Source organism: Neodiprion virginianus, chromosome 3 (assembly GCF_021901495.1).
Source record: "Neodiprion virginianus isolate iyNeoVirg1 chromosome 3, iyNeoVirg1.1, whole genome shotgun sequence".
NCBI lineage: Eukaryota > Metazoa > Arthropoda > Insecta > Hymenoptera > Diprionidae > Neodiprion > Neodiprion virginianus.
The window spans coordinates 8,098,996-8,119,537 of NC_060879.1; the positions used below are offsets into that span (position 1 = coordinate 8,098,996).

General features: G+C 37.5%; 2 protein-coding genes across 5 annotated transcripts; one reads left to right on the forward strand and one right to left on the reverse strand.

The window, feature by feature from the left end:
* The first annotated feature begins 3,697 nt into the window (after positions 1–3,697).
* On the forward strand, positions 3,698–7,197 carry LOC124300570 (DNA-binding protein HEXBP-like). Of its 4 annotated transcripts, XM_046754803.1 has the most exons (11): positions 3,742–3,788; positions 3,979–4,171; positions 4,775–4,967; positions 5,041–5,139; positions 5,208–5,321; positions 5,397–5,513; positions 5,585–5,698; positions 5,772–5,882; positions 5,947–6,036; positions 6,148–6,309; positions 6,399–7,195. In XM_046754803.1, exons 2-11 carry the CDS (start codon positions 4,049–4,051, stop codon positions 6,425–6,427), a joined length of 1,152 nt encoding a protein of 383 aa, XP_046610759.1. In that variant the 5' UTR covers positions 3,742–3,788; positions 3,979–4,048; the 3' UTR covers positions 6,428–7,195. The 4 variants fall into 4 exon arrangements, 3 of the variants coding, with proteins under 3 accessions (XP_046610757.1, XP_046610759.1, XP_046610758.1); XM_046754801.1 differs by having other exon boundaries at positions 3,715–3,788; positions 3,979–4,967; positions 6,399–7,197; XM_046754802.1 differs by having other exon boundaries at positions 3,743–3,821; positions 3,979–4,967; positions 6,399–7,197.
* A 1,617-nt stretch (positions 7,198–8,814) lies between these two features.
* LOC124301196 (uncharacterized) lies at positions 8,815–19,457 on the reverse strand. Its single transcript, XM_046755969.1, has 10 exons — positions 18,980–19,457; positions 16,273–16,652; positions 15,768–15,838; positions 15,433–15,685; positions 15,069–15,194; positions 14,552–14,971; positions 10,426–14,432; positions 10,170–10,296; positions 9,951–10,093; positions 8,815–9,744 (listed from the first exon to the last, which is right to left on the reverse strand). The coding sequence occupies exons 1-10, from the start codon at positions 19,159–19,161 to the stop codon at positions 9,544–9,546; spliced, it is 5,910 nt and encodes a 1,969-aa protein (XP_046611925.1). The 5' UTR covers positions 19,162–19,457; the 3' UTR covers positions 8,815–9,543.
* Between the last annotated feature and the right edge of the window lie 1,085 nt (positions 19,458–20,542).

Genomic DNA, 20,542 nt, shown 5'->3' on the forward strand with positions numbered 1-20,542 from the left:
AGTGATAAGTGAGTCATACCATACATTATTTCACTGAATAAATTATTGATTAGTCGGAAAAGGTTAATTTTACTAAATTCATGTTACATAGATTTATTCGCACGGTTTTCGGCAACACTGAATTGTTCCATAAATCAGTTTACGGCGCTACAAATGTTATTGGATAAAAAAAATTCTCATGTTTTTCCCATTCGAAGTCACAAAAAATCGATGTACTCCAATTCCAGAAACATAATTTCAATCATGTTCCATGATTCTGTGTTATTATTACTAGGAAATGAGAAACATCGTACGGCACTCAGTTTTGTTTTCGGTATTGACAACTAATCGTTCTTTGCGAAATTATTTGGTGGCTCTGAAAAGTGCCGTTTTTCATCGGGTCAGTGTGACGACTCGCTACAGAGGCCGCAGGTTCTCGAAATGGCCGCCACCTTCTTGGATGCAAAGCCTGCAGCGTCTAACAAAATTTTCCATCGCTCCACGAACGATTTCCGGAGTCACCGTCGCTGTCGCTTCCACGATTTTAGCCTCCAGAGCTTGCAAAGAATTCGGTGGGTCCTTGTACACGAATTCTTTGATCAAGCCTCATAGACAATAATCCAGAGGGTTCAGGTCAGGTGATCGCGGTGGCCAGGCGATGGGACCCCCACGGCCTATCCACCTCCCCGGAAACCGTTCGTTGAGGAACTGCCGCGTACGGGCACTGTAGTGCGCTGGAGCACCATCATGCTGGAAAGTCAGGGCGGCGCGGCGATCGAGCGGAACGTCCTCTAGCAGTTCCGGAAGCTGATTTTCGAGAAACTCGCGGTACGAGTTTCCATCCAATCTTGCCGGTAAAACGCAGGGACCAATCTGTGTCAAAAATTACCCCGTATTGTGTGATTGCATAATTAAACTATAATCCTTGCTCTATCACTGATTGCTCAAATATTATAATTATTGATAAAATATCTTGACTGTAGTGATTCAACAAAGTTATTTTCATCAAAAGCAATAAAACACGTCTTTAATGACATTTTTCAAAGTCAAGCAATAAAACTGTAGCAAATCATATCTGTTTCCATGCATTATCAAACAAGCTTACCAACTCGTCGCCTCGCATGCCACATCACACGTTGATACTCCAGCGAACTTGGTGGCTTGATTCCCGAACATTGTGCGGGTTTTCTTCCGCCCCATGATGGATGTTGTGGGTGTTGAAAACCCCGTCGCGATCAAAATTCGACTCATCCGTAAATAAGATGTTAAATATGAACATCGGGTCTGCTTGATGCTGCTCCAATATTCACTCGCAAAAAGCGGTTCTTGCCACACGGTCTGGACCGTGCAGTGCTTGAACGTTTTGCGAGTGAAATGGTTTCAGCTCGTTAGTTCGCAAGACCCGGTGTACGGTTGACTTATCAGTCTCGTGTTCCGCCGCCAAACCCCGAGTACTTTTAGTAGGCGCTCTGTCAAGATCGTCGAGGATACGATCCTCGAACTGCACCGTCCGTCTGGATCTCGGACGTCCAGCGTTAGAACGATCCGGGACGAAGCTGCCAGTTTCGCAAAGGCTTCGTTCCAAGCGGCGGAAGACCTTCGCGGACGGATGCCGCCTCAACGGATACCGGTCCGCGTATTCGCGAGCTGCGTCCCCCGCAACGTTGTCACACCTTCCCATCATCAGCACCATATCGTACATCTCGCGATTTGAAAAATCCATCGTAAAGAGATTTGTACTAGAGCGATGCCGAAGACAATATGAGCAAAATTTGCCAGTTGCCAGTCAAAGCGCGTTGTTTGTAACAATTGACTCTCGAGTTGCTATGCAGCCGTATGACTTTCCGTACACAACGGGTGTAAAATAAATACGAATTCGATTGAAAATGAAAGACTTTGAACTTACTTCAGCAGAATATATTGAAAATGTCTGAAAGTCGTTAATCTATGATCTGAATAATGAGTAACTAAACGGAAAAAATGGAAAAATTATAATTGTAATAAGTGGCGCTTCGTAAATAAAACTGGAAAAATTACAGTTTGAGATAACATTTTTATGAATTCAATTTTAAAAATGAATTCTTACAGTTACAAATGTAATTTCACATTTTTAATATGTAATTTCGACAGGAAATGTAAAATTTACACCTGAAACTTTGATTTTTCAAGTTGCTTTCGAAGCGCTACGCGTTACATAAAAAACTGTGAATTTTCCATTCTTCTTTTTTCTGTGCACTGCAACTTTGAATTCGCGGTCAATCAGCTTCATTTGAGATTTTTAGCTACCCGGAAAGTAGTACTCGAAGAATTATTTCTGAATAATCTGGGTTTAATCAGTTAGTCTTCCATTCTTAGCAAAGGTTCAATCACTGTATGGGTCAGACCATGCGGAAAGAATAAATTCTTGCTACAACGCATTACAGCAGCATAAAGCGGAACCGCTGTTCATGTTTCATATCTTGTTTGCACATAAGTAGAATTTCGATCTGGACGGAATGTTAAACGTCCACAACGTTTATCACTGGGCTAAATGAAATCCACGCAATGTTCGTAAGTCGAGCCATCAAGTTCGATGGATTATCAATGTGTTTTTGCAGCATGTTGCATGACGAGTTGGAAGGCTTGCTTAATAGTTCTTCAATACAGACATAAATTGCTATCATCACATTGGCTTGATTTTGAACTTCATAAGTGGAGACCTGTTTTACGACTGTTCGGAAAAATTCATATGGAATATTTGACCAATCAATGATTCAGCGAGCATTATGGGTTGATTATACATTCAATCAATGCGGGGTTATTCGTACGGTAGATTGGTCTCTGCTTTTTACGCGCAAGATGGTATTAAAGAACTTACCTGAAGTTTCTCAAAAACAAGCTTCCAGATCTGCTAAATAATCGTCTACTTAAACGTAGAGCAGAGATATTCGTTGATCATGGTAATTTGTGAATGACAGATTTCAGGACAGGTATAAGATATGCCGTAGACGCCGATCGCTTGGCCACTACGATCAGCGGATGTGAATCCGTTGAATTCTTTCGTGTAGAGCATGACTTAGAAGTACATACAAGGATCCCCCTAATTTCTAAGAAGCCCTGGAGAAAAAAATCGTGAAGGTAACGACAACGGCTACTCCGGACGTCGGTCGAAAAGTTATCGGTCATCTGGTCGAATGTTGCAGGAGAAATCGCTGCCCCAGTAACAAGCGAAGAGCCGCATTTTTCGAAACCGCAAATCAATACTGAATGGAACGATTAGTTGTCAATACCGAAAACAAAATAGAGAGCCGCGCGGAGGTTAAACTCATTTCAGAGCACGGACTTATTTCAGGCCCCCTTGGTAATATCGATAGATATCGATAGTATTGGTCGATCATAATTATTTGCCACGGTAAGACGGTGATAAAAAAATTGTGTAAATTTCGATTCGTAAAAAGATAAGTGATAAAAACAGCTTATTCAGATATCTATCGATACTTAAGTACAGCCTGATTGATAAGCAATAAAGTATACTTGTTTTTTAGTCCGTGGTCGACAGAGTTAAGGCTGGGCCAGCCCTCTGACACACGCTGCTAAAAGTGGTTCGCAAAATGTCCCTCAATTCTGCCGCCAATCTCCACCACTAGTGGCGCTAGTAGATGTCTGACAAGCTCGCGCGATGCTCGCGCGCGATCAGCGAGGGCAACGAGCGCGTCAGAAGTCTACTAGCGCCACATAGAGGAACTAAAAAACGGGGACAAAACGCGAACAATTCTTTAGTATACTAGCAGTGGTGAGTGTCAGGGGGCTGGCCTGGGCGTGTAGACAAGGTATTACCGAGTTAAACGTGGCGTGTAGACCGGGTATTACCCATAATTCTTAGACTAATCCGACATGCACAATTATCATCGTGACGTGCAAATACCCTCATATCAATAGTTCTCTGCGCTACATTACCGTTAAACTTATATACATATATGGTACACATTTTGTGACGCAGTATACATATACTCTGACCAGGTGCTTCTTCGGAACTGGTATCTATTGTGTTCGGGGATTCCCAAGAATAAGCTTCTTCAGTTGTGTATCGATGAGAAAAATGGACGATTCGACGGCAGTGGTTTTTGACGAATTAACTAAAGACAATTATAAAACTTGGCGACTGAAAGCCGAAGTTTTGTTAAGAGTATCTCATCTCTGGAATTATGTTGAAGAGAACGAAGAATCATTGAAGGACGCTGAATTGTGGATGAAAGAGGATAAAATAGCTAAATCAAAATTGATATTGCATATCAGCAGTTCGTTGCTTCCATTGGTCGAAGATTGCACAACTACTCGTGAAATTTGGTCAAAGCTTGAGAATGTTTACGGCAATAAAGATGAACAACTCGCAGCTTCAATTAATCATGAAGCTGAAGCTGACGATGAGGATGCGATCATCAACGCTATTGAAAAATGCGTCGAAGATTTTTTTAATATTATCAATAATTCATCCGATAAAAAACTATTGGAAGATCAAAAATCACTGAGCGCTACTTTTAGAGATAATTTACTCTCACAATTGAAGGAAAATAATGTTAAAAAGTCGCTGGATGAAAAAATAATCATCAACGCTGTAAGTGATTTCATCGATGTTATTGATCAATTACCCAATATTAAGATAAAAGAACAAACGAATGAATTGAGCTGTGAACTCGTTGATATTATGCTGGTAAAATTTGATATAAATCCTCATAAAAATGACGATAGTATAGCAAAAAGTGATGCTGTCAAAACTGAAGAACCAAATGATAATGTTCAGAAAGAGAAAAAACGTGATGGAATTAGGAGCCAAGATATTTCATTAGATACTCCTGATATTGCGACAAATGAGAGTGAAAACACTGTGCTAAAGGAAGTAATGGCAAAGGATAAATTAGAAACATCGATTGAGATCTACAATAAATTCCTGCTTTCCAACCAGCAGGTTGATGATGAGAGAGTGCCCCATGCATCAGACGATCAACATGGTAACAAAATATGAATACACGAATATATTATAATTACACAAGAATAGTACATTTAATAATAGAATTTTTTTAGAATACAAGAATTCAATGCATCCATTAACACATCTTTGCACTCCACCAACGACTCCGACTCCTAAAAAAACGTACAAGTGTGGAGTTTGTCGTAAAGAAGGTACTAAACTTATCAGATGAAATGAATAATGTTGATGCAATAAATAAAAATTTGTTTTAATGATTCAGGACATAACCGAACAACGTGTCTGCTAAACAGACCAGTCACTTCCGTACCAAAATTCGTAAGAATCACTAAAACTCCCAAAAGGTCATACAGATGTGGTGCATGTGGTGACGAAGGTATAAAAAAATTAGACAAATTGATCACCAAAATATAACTAACAATGTAACTTGAAAATTGGTTTTAAATTTCAGGACACAACAGAACTTCTTGTCCACTGAATAAATTTGTCACTTTTGCATCGAAGTCTCCTGCTGGAGCTATTCAAACTCCAAAGATATCACGAAAATGTGGAATATGTCGTGCAGAAGGTATAAATAAAGTCGAATCAGTCAATAACATGTAATAATGATAAAACGGAAAGATTCTCTTTAACTTTAAGGGCACAACAGAACGACCTGTCAGATGAATAAATCAGCTGTTTCTGCGTCGAAATCTAGTGTTCAGACCCCTATAACTCCAAAGATATATAAATGCGGAGGATGTGGCAAGGAAGGTATAATCAAACTTATATTGATTAACGAGGTATGATTTTGCAATGTATATAAAAAATTGCTTCGTAAACTTAGGACACAACATAACAACATGCCCATGGTCAAAATCAGTTCCTTCAACGTCCAAACCTGCTGCTATGAGTATTCCTGCCAGATCATATATGTGTGGATTGTGTGGAGGAGAAGGTACTTCATGATAACGTATAGATCATGTATAAAATTAATGTCTTAAAACTTAGTTTATTTGCAGGTCATAATAGATCAACGTGTTCCCGCAATTCTGTAACACCAACACCTTCGGCAAGAGCCTCTCCCAGATGCAGCACCTGTGGCAATGAAGGTATAGTCTCAGATATCTTCACCAACTATCGCTATCATTATCATATTGATAATGATTAATATCACAAATCAAGATGAGAAAAATTAATCTATTTTTACTTTTTTGTGTCAGGTCACAACAGTAGAACTTGCGGCCGTCGCAGCACTTCGTTAACGTCCGCTTTCATACCTTCGTACTTGTACACACCTCCTTCACTGTCGTACTCATCTCCATCACCATCTTACTCTGGGGGTGGTCGTCGTAGTTATACGTGTGGCAATTGTGGTGGTTCAGGTATGAGTACCTTATCAATTACTTCATCATCAGAAATTCAATATTGTCGGTAAGATACTGTATTAATTGTGTATTACTTTCATTTTTAGGACATAATCGAAGAACGTGCTCAGGCTAACTCACATTCCAAGACATCGACGTATTATTTTAACATCTACAACTGTCAAGCGTAAAATGATACGTTTGTTTATCGGTTGTTTTTTTTTTTTTTTAACAGGTATCACTTCTGTTGTTCTGTCAACTGTAACACGATACGTTTAATTTTTCCTTGTTTTTTAATAGTTATTGCTTATTCTTCTTTTTCAACATATAACGAAAACAGATTAATACCTCACATTGGAATACTTTGACGTATTTTTTAACAGCTATAAGTGTTGACTGTAAAACAACATATCCAGAGTTATTCCTTTTTTTTTAACGATTGTTATATATTTGAATATCAATCGTAAAACGATATGTTTAATTATTCCTCTCTTTCTATTGGTTTCCAATGTTTATGAATTATGCTTTTTATCTTTAACATAAGATAAGTAATTCAATTTTAACTCGCATCTATATATCTTTTTAAAAACTATATCAAGCTTAAAATCGAGCTTAAAGTGATACATCCATACTTATTTCTCTTGTCAACTATTGATGATCAATTGTTCTATTAAGCCTAAAACGATACGTTTCATCATTACTTTTTTACAATTGTTATTGCTTATGCTTTTTTTTCTTTAATACATAATGAACAATGTGAATATTGATTTGCATCATAAAGCATTTATGTATTTTTAACAACTACAACTAAAACTAGAGTAATAGGTTTACTTTTTCCTTTTCTTTATGCAACCTTATGGTCATTGGTTATTAATTTTTCCCTAAAAACTAACCAAACGAAAAGTAGTGATTTTTATTTTTGGAAAATGAAATATATGAATAAAATAAAATTATACTTACAAATGTGTGATAGTTTATTGATGTATGTTACAATTGTGGTCTCAAAATTTTCCATCGGTACGATAGCTTTCACGAAACTATTTCGGAAAATGCAACGAGTCGTGCAAACTCCCGTTGTTATGCCTCTCTATATTAGAAATTTGCTGTGCCTGCTGCATTGTCGAGGATATCTAAAAAAAAATTATTTGAACCAGGGTACTGAACTTCTCCGCGAAAATTATGGGTTCGTCATGGTACTTTGGAAAATTTATGCAAAGTTTATGACGCATTGCGAATTTGCATGGAGTTTCAGAGAGAAACCTCTCTGGGAGTTTTAACAATTCGTAGGTGAGATTTTTATAGGAAACTATGGGTTTCGTAAAACTTTCACGGGAAATTTCTAAGGAAACTCCTACATACAACCTTGTATCTTTTAATTTTCGATGAGATTATTTGATTGTACTTATGCCTTTTCAGTACACTTTTTACTGATTTGTGGGACAGTAAAAAATGTGCAAACACTTTTCACGCAAAACCCTCTTCTTTCCATTGAATACACCCGATATATTGTCCGATTCTTAATATCACACTCATATTAGCTGTATAATCGGCGTTGAGTAATTCTTGACGTGCCTTTCTGTCTATCCGCAGTTCCCTGTTCTTATTGAGTAATGGCGTAGTTCCGACGTGATTTCGCCTTACACGTCTGTCATTTAAGATTTTGGTCTAAGTTTTATGTCATCAAACATAACAACGCTTATACTTCAGGTGGGGTGATATCGGTTTGATTCGACTTTATGTCATTCGCGATTTTGTTTATTAAATACATGCATATATCGCTTATATCTAGTTTAACGTGATATAAAAATCGTTATGGAACTTCACAAATTATATACGTACTATGCTTGTATTTTCTTGGGTAGTGATCGAAATATCAATTGGATTAAAATTTCCAAAAAATAGAAAAAAAGTCAGACTCCGAGGATGTGCAAGTTGAGATTGCATGGTTTGATGACGTGATTTTTTTCACGTAGTAGCATTAAAGCCCATAGTTGTTCCGTAATCATAACATGGTTAAAAATTAAAATTAAAGAAAAAAACTAGTTTCTTTTAAGGATCCTATGAACCGATATCGCTCTTATTTTTTGTCCCAGAAGATACTATCACCCCCTAAAACATATCCGGTATTCAGATCAATCGATTCATAATTTTCTGAGAATAACAATTTTTCCCTGATTTTCAATATTTTTCGATTTATTCAGAAACAGTAATGGATAGAGATCTGAAATTTGCAGAATAAAAGTACCTCAATAGTACCAACATTCCCTGAAATAATGAGCCTGATACTCTTCTGGGGCCGATTCGATATACTTATCGGCCAACGGCCTTTTAATCTAATTGATATTTCGATCATTGCCCAAGAAAATACAAGCATAGTGGTATATATATATAATTTGTGAAGTTCCACGACGATTTTTATATCACGTTAAACTAGAAAATGTTCTAAAAATACATTGCTCCGTATTAATCAATTTTGTTTCCGGCAGTTCTCTTTAACAGTCGACAATTCACCGAACCGCTACATGTGGATCGGAGAAAACTATTCTCAGGGGGAATTAACGCTTTGTTTAAACTTATCGTAAAAAAGTCGTATCGAAAATTTCAGTGATCGATTATTGGAAATTTTTCAACACGATCATGATGACAAATGTCCAGGATGACCAGGATCTGAAAATTTGTCGTGAAAGATAAACAGAAAAAAGTTTCCTGAAATAACATTTTTTAAAATTATTTATGTACACGACTCAACCTTTCGATATAACATTTACACTTGTTTTATCCCCTTAGATTACTTCGGTGTTACACATCGAATGCAGAGCCACAGTAACATTTCATTTATTATCTGATTGTGAGTTAATCTGGTTCAATTCTGATTTCTTACAAACTACCAGATTTCAAGAGTGCAGATTAACCCCTCCAGTTGTAACTGACGAATTGTCTATCTTCACATGTGTCGTTTTTGTTTTTCGTATCAGTTTCATTTATTGGAGATTCGTGGAGTACTTATTTACAATCACTAGATTATAGGATCATTTACAGAAAATTTACAGGCACTTCTCATGTGACAACAGGTAAAGTTATTCGAAAAATTCACCAAATATTTGGAGCAATATAAACTGTAAGAGAATTACGTATACATAGCTTATTAGTTGGTGTATGAATAATATGGTAACTTATTTAGTTCTAGTAAATACTATATTCGGTTAGGAAGTAAGAGTACTGCTTCGTTATACTAGTTGATAACTAGTAATGTTAATGATTTTTAGAATCTTCTAATTTCCACGGCCTGAATACGTGTCCATCAGCCTCTTTTCCAGCCATATAAGTGAAGAACGCTTCTTTAAAGCTAAGGCTCGGGAACTTTCCAAACTCCATTGTAGGCCAGTATGAACGGGCTTCACAAACACGCAACTTGCGTAGTTGACTGTAGTACTTTCTTTTGATGACTGAAATCTGATAAAAATATTAGATTACGTAGTATTACTTTCGAACTATAACAATTTAAATTTAACAATTTGTCAGCCAACGGGCTTCGCAACCACGCATCTTACGTAGTTAGTTACGTAGAAGTAAATGATCTTGAATGGTAATAAACATGGGGCTTCATTTATTTAGCATTAGCATTAAAATAGTATTTTATTTGTTAAAAGTAGCCATACCTTTTCTTTCATTTCTACCGCTCTATCAAAAGTCATTGTAGCAATTTCAAACGGAGTTAACTGCAGTGATGGTAGCGGAACACTGTGTTGTTTGATTTGCTGCATCATGCCCCACCTTTTTCTCGAAATGTCACCTAATTTGTCTGAGAATAATAGAAGTAAAATAATACCACTATTGTGATGGTTAAACACGATTAAGATATTTAATAAATATCATACTCTTCATCCTGTCAGTGATAACTTTTCCTTCTCGATATTCAATCCAGGATCTCAACTGAGGTATCAACCAACACTCGGGCAGTTTAGCTAGGATAAAATCTTCGCTTGCCATCTTTAGCAATTCAACCTGAAATATTTTTTATTTATTAGGATTAGATCAGTTTGGCCACAACAACTGCTCATTTTCAAGAAATTTTATCTTAAATTTCATCGTGTCTAACAATAAGCAGGAATGTAGAAATCGCGCATAGTCTACCTTCATCAATTCATGTAAATCTCTTTTAGTTTCTGAAGTTGATTTATCCTGTTCCGAGTTACCTTGAGTAGGGTCTGTATTTAGCTTTGGGGTCTTATTTGTTAATGAGGCAATTTTTTGTGAATGGTACTGCTGCTTTTCCGCATTTTCAAATTCTTCATTTCTTGTTATAATCGTTTTTTTCATTTTATTCTTATTCTTACTAGTGCTCACTTGGGTATTTTCAGATTTTACTTTTTCAGTTACACTTTGAGGAATTTTTTTTGCATTTAACTTCGCTTTTTTTACACTACGATTTGAGTTACGAACTTCATTTTCAGCTATATTAATCTGCAGTTTCCGTTTCTTCATCTCATCCAATTGTCCACCGTTGTCAGCGATCGAGCTACAACCCCAGCCACCATCAGCGCAGCTATGGTAGGCCACATAAGGTTCACTATCATCAATGCCCAGTGACTCCTCCATGCTCTTACTAATATCATTAGGAATCTCCTTCCACTGCTCTCTTCCTCTACACGGATAGTCGCCCTTTGTGCGTACAGCAAGACCTACTGGTGCCAGTTCACTTGCTTTAATTTCTGTCGGAGACCAATGCCTGTGTCCACACATGCAAAGAATATCTGGTTTGCTAGGTTCCGGGGTGACCAAAGGGCTCTGCATCGTAATACCGGGAACAATATGCTGAGGAGGTCCCATAGCATAATTTTCAGCCACTCCACTAACGCAGTACTGGGCTTCTGGAATGAACTCACCGTCCCGCAGAACTTTTTTTACTGATGAAATGATGAGCTTCGTATCATGCCCCATTGGCCTCGATGTTCCTGCGACTTGCATATATGGCTGTTTTTTGGCTGTTCTTAAACGCTGTTGGCGATCAAACCATTTTTGCTTCTCTTCTTCCCTTCTTACTACCCGTCTCTCATACCGGCATTCACATACGGGCTTTTTTACCTGTAACAATTTTGGCTTCGCGCAACAACCAGCTTTCGAAAACTTTGCGCACCTCAACCAACAAGGTACCGCGTCTTGACAACTAGTAAAGTAATCAATCAAGCCGTCATCCTTCAGAGCTGAAGACCGCTTTTTTGCTTTTGGACCATCTGTGCGTTGCTCTGTTTTCTTTGTAGGTAAATTTTCTACAGTACACTCTTCAAGTTCATTGCGACACGCACACGATTCCACGTTAGTTTCTTTCTTTGGTGACAGGCCTTGGGGAGTCGAGATTTCATCTATATATTTTAGATCCTGGTCAGATCTTTTTCGTTCGCACATTTTGTAGGGGGATTCAAAGAGTTCGTACTCAGGGATGTATTCACTGCTGTTTCTAGGGCTTTGCGGAGGTGTTATATAAGTTACTCCTTCTATGAGCTGGGGCCGGTCATTTCTTCTGCCACCCTTTGAAAGGCTAACTGCTCCTCCAATATTATAAATGAGAATTTTTTTTTTGTTTCTGTTTTCTCTGCATTTACATGGTCGCCCACCTTCTCGTACTTTTACCATATCTACTTGATCAGGTGGTTCCACAAGATATACCAAAGTCTTCTCTCGTGGAAGTGCTTGTTGGGATATAGTTCTCCACCCAAATGGACCCTCTTTTGCTTCAAGGATTTTATTGTTCATACTAGTTTCCCCCTCCTCTGAACACCCGCAATTGTCCGACTCGCTGTCGGATTGTGTATCCTGTCTTTGGCAAGGCATACGTGGTTCATCTGGAATTATTGCAGGTTCTACTTTGTACTGATTAGATTTTTTGCCTACTTTCAAAGTTGCCTGAGCCTGTGGAGCAGATGACGAAGAGCCAGGAGTTATTTCAGTTTTATGTTTTTCGAATGTGACGTCACGCTCATGCCTGAGAGATTTTTGGGGTGATGATTTTTGAAGCTTTGTAATTTTTTTCAACCGGTTCTTATCTGTTTCGTTACCGCAATTATTTTTCATCGATGGTTTGCTTCTACCATCTTTACGTTTTTCGGAACTCTGAGTGCGTTTTTTTTTCAGTTTGTCAACATCTTGTACCTTTTTGGAGTTAGCAAATTCTTTAGTTGGTTGTGATTTTTTGATTGCAGAAGAAGCGTTGGCCTTTTTTAAACCTTCGGCCTTCCGAGTTATTCGATTTTCTTTCGAAGAACCTATTCGGTTTTTGTTAGAAGTAGGCGAGTTAGTTCTCACACGGTCACTTGCCAGAGGTCCGCTTTTGGCATTAGATTGTTGACCATTGGTAACTGCGTTCGAATTGATTAAGCGAGGCTGACCTTTTGACGCCTGTTTACCACTGTAAATCATTTCAACATTATCTTTTGTCTTTACGCCGTATCCTTTAATATTGGACCTCATATTGTTTGTATCCTCTTTTAGAGATTGATTCCTGCCAAAACAATTTGATTCAGTATTACCTTCCGTTCTTTGTTTTCGTTTCAATGAATTTCCTCCCTCCTTATCACCTCGTCTGTCGATCTTGTGACCGTCGGAAGATTCTCTTATTGCTTGTGTTAATTTCAGAGACTTTTCATACTCATTTTTCCATGGATTTGTGGTGGGAGCAGTACGCGTTCTGTTCCATTCATTATCAAAATCACAATAGACGGGTGGTGCTTCTTTCACCATGAATCGTTTACCATCAGCTTTATCACTAAGCTCATCTTCAAATCTAGCCGAACAAAGGTTGTCACGTTTTAATTGTTCCCTTCTCAACTTTTCTGTCTTGGCTTTAGCTTCATTCGCTAATTTTGCTTGCTCCCTCGAGCTCAACTGCTCGTTTTTTTCACTCTTCTCATCTTCATCCTCCTCGTCTTCTTCTTCATCGTCACCCGACTTACGTATCTTTGGTGAAGGATTTATAGCGCCCCAAGGACCTCCGCAAACTGCTCTACCAGGTGTACCTCCACACGGAGGTGCCTTTAATATCTGCTTTGCCTCAGCCTCTCGTGCAGCAACGACCTTCGGATCGGGAACATTCTTCGCACCCCACGGTCCCCCGCAAATTGCCATACCGTCTTCGTCCCCGCATGGCGCAAAATCCGGCAAAGTGAACATTTTTTTCTCTTTTGACGGCCCATCGGCTTCATCGCAGCACGGGGTTTCGGTTCTGGATAGCATAGCTCTCTTCAGCTTATTATCGAACGGATTGCGTCTGCAAGACCTGTCACCAGGATATTTGTTACACGTGATAGCAGGCAGCTCATTCGGTCGGTATTTATGCCCGCAACAAACACCTTCCTTCTTAGTATGAGGTATATCATCTCCACTTCCGCTCGGTGTTTTTCCTTCATTAAACATCTGCTCAATGGTACAAGCACACGGCGGAACGTTCCGTAGCGGCTTCGGAGAATGTTCTGTGATAATTGTTTTTCTCGGAATATGCTGAGTCTCCTGTGTGACACCCGAAATATAATATGTTGTTTGTCCACTCTCGCTAGTGATGCCGTTTATTAAAAGTTTTTTCTGCACCGTCTCGTTAGACGCGACCACTTCTAAGAGGTTCACCGTTGACTCTGCGGGACTAGGACCCGGAGAATGCATGGCCAGAGATCCGACAATGTATCTGTTCTGATTGTCACCTTCTGCAATACTGTCAATCACCATGTAAGGAGTTTTTGTTGCACGCGATTTCAAATCAGTCTTTTTTGTTTGTCTGCAAGAGCAACAAGCATCGCAAAGTCCTTTCGGAATGACAAGTCTCATCGTTGCTTCGACACTTTTTATGATCTTATTGGCCTCTTTTTCAACCTCCAAAAACTGTTCATCTGCATCTTGTAACCATTCTTGCCAGTTTTTGGATAAATTTTTTCTACCTGTAGGGTAAACTCGTTTTGGACCATCACCAAGTTTTAATTCCGCGAAAAACTGTTCGTCGCTGTTGTTTGGAGTGACGCAAGAAACTCCTGTCATCACATAGGTAACCGGGCAAGTTGGGGGATTCTCGTGCTCCGATATACCCGATATTATATAATGAGCTTCCTTTTCTCCTAGCCATGACTTTCTTTTCGGGAAAGATGGATTCAGAGTACCTATAATAGTATTGAATAATGATCTAGAGTCTCGTGTTACGAACATTTACCCGGCATATAAACTATTTCACATTTTGGTCTAGTAACTATTACTTAACATTGAGTTAAAAATCTTATACCGCATATTTCATAATTAACTGGTCCAGGTTCTTCTCCCAATCCCGAGAGTGTAAAGTCGAACGTCTGCTTATCATTCTCCGGGAATATTGGAGTAGAGAAATCAAACAGTGTTTTTACACCCTTCACGTCAGCTTCCGTTAAGTTAGCCTCATTTCCCAGTATTTGTTCTTTTTGCGAGCTTACAACATCCTCAAGCTTTGCCTGACTGTATGTCTTATTCCCAAAGTCGAGACGATCGTTCGGTTTATCTTTTCTCAATTGTGGTAAAATTATTCTAGGTCTTGGTACGAGTTTGCACTTTGCACGCCATTTATCCAAGCATTTCCTATACGTTACCCAGTCAGGGGGCAAGGAGAGCGGCTCCATATAAGGTGATTTATAAACATTACAACCACGCAGTGGCGTTCGAGGTGGTAGAGCTGTAAAACGTGTTTTCAAAATCAAGATTGAAAGATCGATCCTTTATACTATGTGTGGTACAATTTTGTGATATAGTACAAAATAAAAATAGTTTACGTTTTGGAGGAAATACTGATTCTGAAATGGGAGGTAACCTGTTGTTCAATTCCAATACGGTATCAGGTAGTGCCAACAATGCAATTGCTGATAGAATAATTCTCTCGTTACAGTCGTAAGACTTTTCTAAAATCAAATCATTGTTCTGAAAATAGTTATCGTTTTCTCGAATAATTTCCAATATTTATAAAATTTCAAACATAGGCGAATATTTAATGAAAATGTATGCTTTCTAGGTATGTTACTTAGAAAAATAATCATCGTTCTTAAATAATTTTATTTCTATCTATTCAGTAACTGCAAGTATTATTTTTGATACTTAAAATCAAAATCGTAGCATTGAGAAATATTAGTCGTAACTAACTATATTCTTCTTCCTCGAAATACTGCCCAGTAACTCTTCTATAAATTTCTCGCAAGAATTGAACCGGCTTAAGCTGAGTTCTGCGCTGCAACTTTTTTATAACTGGAGGATCAATTTTACAGAAGGTAGACGTTGCGCCAATGATTGCAAGAGCTTTTTGTGTTCTAACAGTTATCGTCTCCTCATAATCAGCAGTCATGGTGGCTTCGAGTGCCAGTACTTGTTTCATCTTATACCATTTAGAAAATATATTCTATCAGTGGTATTCTTACTTCCTGATGATCCTGTAGGCTTTCAAGTAATTAAGTGATAAAATAATCGACTGTAACTCATACTTGTGGAATTGAGAGATCTTGATACCATCGTGGACCAGTAGCAACCTTCATTAAACCCATCTTTTCCTTGACTATAGGATAAGGTTTCGAATTAGGTGAAGTTCAGAGAATGAATATTCCTTTTATGTGAGCTTTGCTTATTGAAAGAAATATGTTGTATGTTTGTGTCAATGAACATTCACATAATAAAACAAGGGAGTCAAGGGTTAAATGTTTGTAGGAGGTATCAACAATGATTCCAGATAGCAAAGAACGATAAGAAAAGAAAAAGTTTTCAGAACACATCTGCAAATGGTCTTATATCCTACTAATCATACCGTACTTTTAATTTTTTCAACACTTCGAGACGTCTTTCCGTTATTCAAAAACGTTATTAAAAGCTTAATTAAGACTTAGATTTTCTGCTTGGGTATTATCTCGGAAGATTGTTTCACCACGTATGAATAATTGTCTCTAACTAAAAGTATAGCGCCTTACAATTAATTGATCCCTACGTGGAGTATACCTTTTTTCTCTCCAATGAGTGCATTTTTATCTGCTTGCTCGTTGTACAACTTTTGCTTTTCAGACCAAAATTGATTTTTGGCTACTTCAATTTCTTCCTCTTGATACCATAACAATGGTTCACATGATTTCGAGCCTGGGTTTTCACCCAGCTCCGATTCTTCTAGTTTCGATTTACTTTTTCGTCGTGCGTTTACTGCTGGTTCGGTAAATTGATAGCGGAACTTGAGTGTTGGAGATTCTTGAATTGGCGATAACACCATTAGAGAAGATGAGAACGGTAGATTTCGCTTATCATAGCGTATCTCTTCGTCGCGATTGTTGATATCGCAACAGAAATTGTACGGCTTTAGAAGGTTCTTAAGATCCTTAGTTTTTTTCCTGTTTTAAACAAAGTTGCATGCGAGATTATTTTATTCTTATAAAAATTCGAATTAAAATCGGAATGCTTATACCTATGAACAAACGCAATAATTCAAAACGATGACATTTTTTGACAGAAAATGTCAAGAATTCGAATGACCTTGTTAATATGCATTACATAAATTTATACATATATATATAAATTATATAAAATAATATATATATATATATATATACATATATATTAGACCTCTCTTTCAGGAAAGTGAAATCGAATTTTGATGGTCGCACCCTTCAAATTAGTTCGAAATAATTTTAAAAAAATGTATTTTTCCCCCTACATATTTACCCACCCCTAGAGGGCTTTACTTTTTCTCGTAAGGAAAGCATTGATTTTGTTCAAGTTTTTAATCAAAAATGCATACTGGGTTCAAAACAAATCGTAAAAAATTTTCTAAAAAAGCAAAACGACCCCCTTCTCATAAGAAAGAAGAGGAGGTGATCGAAGTTTTTGAATTTCTATTTATTATTTTGAGTCAAGAAGTTCCTTTTTCTTTAAGACCAATCCTACTACCCTCACGGAAAAAAACCCCCACTTGGGTGTAAATTCATACCCCCAACTCATAGATAATGCTGATTTCCCATAAGAAAAAAGTTAGGGGTACGAATTTACACCCAATTTGGGCTTTTTTCCGTGAGGGTAAGTTCCTTGACCGCTCAAAAATTTGGATTCGCTGCTTGAAATTTCCTGCAGCACCAAAAGTCAGATACCGGAGTCAAAAATAAACATAGCTAAATTTCCCAAGCGGCGTTTTAAGGGGTTAGGTGGGTTTCAAAAGCTCAAAATAGGTACATTTTTATGAATTTTTTTTTACTTAATCAACAGAATATTTCATTCCATCAATTTAACGCATAAAAGATACATATTTTATAAGTAGTTTGTGAAATTTTCATTGAAAAATATTGAAAATTAAGGCGTGGACACGTCGTCTGCTATGACCCCTCAAAAAAAAGTTCTCTCGGCGTAGTCAGGATAACTCATGACAGATTCATCTGAAATGCAAAAACCAAAAATTTTCTGTTAGTAGATGTTTAAAACTCGTACTTGGACGAAGGAAAAAAAAAAAAAACAAAAATTACATTTTTGGCGGCATTGAAAACAAAGAACCCTTATTTTGAGTAAAATTTGCACCCTTCATGGCCTTGAAAAATTACTTGGAATAGAAAAAAAAAAAATTCCTTCGTTCAAGTACGAGATAATGTTATTTTGAAGAAGTGTGCAAAATTTGAAAGAGATCGGTTCATAAGTTTTCGAGAAATCGTGACTACCGATTTCAAAAATGTAGTTTCGAGAAAAAAGCGATTGAAGATTTACATTCAAATAACATGTAAATAATCGTACTTACACCGTATAATGATGCGAACCCATGTTTTTTCCACGTGCCATCACCTGACACGGTAACATCTGTCGTATCTTCAACATTATTTTCATCACACGTTAATTTTTTTTCTTGATTTGCAGCAGACAACAAAATTGATTCGGCAACAGTTATGACGCACTCATGTATTTTATCAACATAAAAATTGTACGTTGATGCATTCAAGAATGAGGAACTTATATCCATCAAACCACAGAATTTTTTACATCCGGCAAGTCCTAAGCCTAGTATTCGCATCACAAAAATAAACGAATAATAGCTAAGCAGCTGCCTCGATATATCTGCCTCCATATACCTGCGTCACGCTCGGCTATAGCCTGATGGGTGAAACATCCAAAGGCTATATCTCTTAGAATATGACTCGGATCGTTTTAAAATTTTAAAGGAATATTCTCAACATATTCAATTATAAGATAAGCAAAAAAAAAAATATTCGATTTTTTGAAATTTTGAAACCCACCTAACCCCTTAAAGGGGACAAATTCATATTCATTTTGCTTTTTTAGAAAATTATCTACGATTTTTTTTTTGGACTCATTACGCACTTTTGATTAAAAACCTCAAAAAATTAATGCTTTTCTTATAAGAAAAAGTAAGGCATTCTAGGGGTGGGTAAATATGGAGAAAAAAAATACATTTTTTAAAAATTATTTCGAACCAATTGGAGGGGTGCAACCATCGAAATTTGATTTTACTCTTCTTACGGACAGGTCTAATATATATATATACATATATATGAACTGACATGTTATCATTCAAAATGAATAAATTGTACAGATCCGTCTTTAAAGTGTTTATAAATTGATATGACGTATATGACTTATACTTATTAAAAATTATCCACTGATCCCTCCGATAACCTCCAATAAAGCATGCATATATGCTTGATAACATTTCTTTGCATACCTCAATCCATATTTTCTGAAGCTTCGTATTGACGTTTTTGAAGATTTTGACATCTTTCGATCAAATATTTGCAATTTTGTCAAGACTTTTGAAATTATTAAAATTTTTTTGACGTTGCGAATGATCAGTGCCAGGGTCAAATTGTTTCTGTCGAAACTACACTTATTCGTTATGACATACATTTACGTTTCTCTAGCAACGCTATTCATTCAAAGTACTATTTGTTATTAGTAATTTATTGTCAATGTCGGTGAATTCGTAACAACGCATGACATAATAGTATAGTATGATCTTTTACACACTTGAATTTGTTAGTTAAAACATTATTTAAATCTAAAATTCAAATTCAAATTCGACCATAAATCGAACGTTGTAGTGATAGGCCGCGTTCGATTATAACATTTTAACGTACTCCGAGCAGGTTCAGAGTATTTTGGGGAAACCACTGAAATATAGTAATACTGGAACGCGCACCATGTGCAACAGACATGTCGCCCGTCTATCGCCACTGTAATGTATATACCCACGCAAAAGTTGAACAAAGATCGAAATACGCTTCCATTAGGAAAAAAGAGATGGTGTTTTCCCAACCCTATTTCTTTCGTTGCCAATCAAAAACAAGTATCTGAGACAGACAGATTTCTCCTAATTTTCCATCCTTCTCGACCACGGACTTACTCGACGACACTCTATCGGGCAACGCTGCGTTACGGCGAGCGTTCCAGTACTACTGTATTTCAGCGAAGTAACCACTTCATTATCTCTTCTAGGTTCATGACCAAGGTACACTTGTGAACGATGAATCTGAGACGGCTAATTCTTCCACTAGACAGTTATGTTGGTAACACAGAGAAACCTACAGCGCCATAGTCGGCCGAGCGTGAAACAAACTCAATCTCAACAAACGTAACATAACCCATGACCATCGAATCTAACCTTAGAATACGTGTCAATCCAAAAAGTCATTATCCCCGTGGTATTCAAAAGTTAGATTCGACGATCATTGGTTATGTTATGTTCATTGAGATTAAGTTTGATTCGCGCTCAGCCGACTATGACGCTGTAGGTTTCTCTGTGTTGCCAACATAACTGTCTAGTGTAAAAAATTAGTCGTCTCAGATTCATTGTCCCCAAGTGTACATACACACATATTTAGTACTCCGATCGCTATAGTGGGTGCTTTCCATTTACTGACACAACTCGACACAAGTCGTGCTAAAAGTGCTTTCCATTTGATTTGTGTCGCCGTGTGTGGGCGACACAAGTCGACTCGGGAAGACTCTGCTAGAATGGTGAGTTTATGAGAGTTGAACATCACACATACAGCACACTAGTCCACACAAGGAAAAGTTCGCGGGAACCAAAAGGTCACAAATACCCAACAAAGACGCTTGAATAGACACGACAAACAAAGACGCTTGATAGACGCAATACACACAGATTCACCAAACTTTAAACTGCATTTAATCAAACTGCATCTACCAAAAATGAAAGTAAGTGTAAACAGATAACTAATTACTATACGAATAAAACAAAGTATCTGTATATTTATCTGTAAAAATC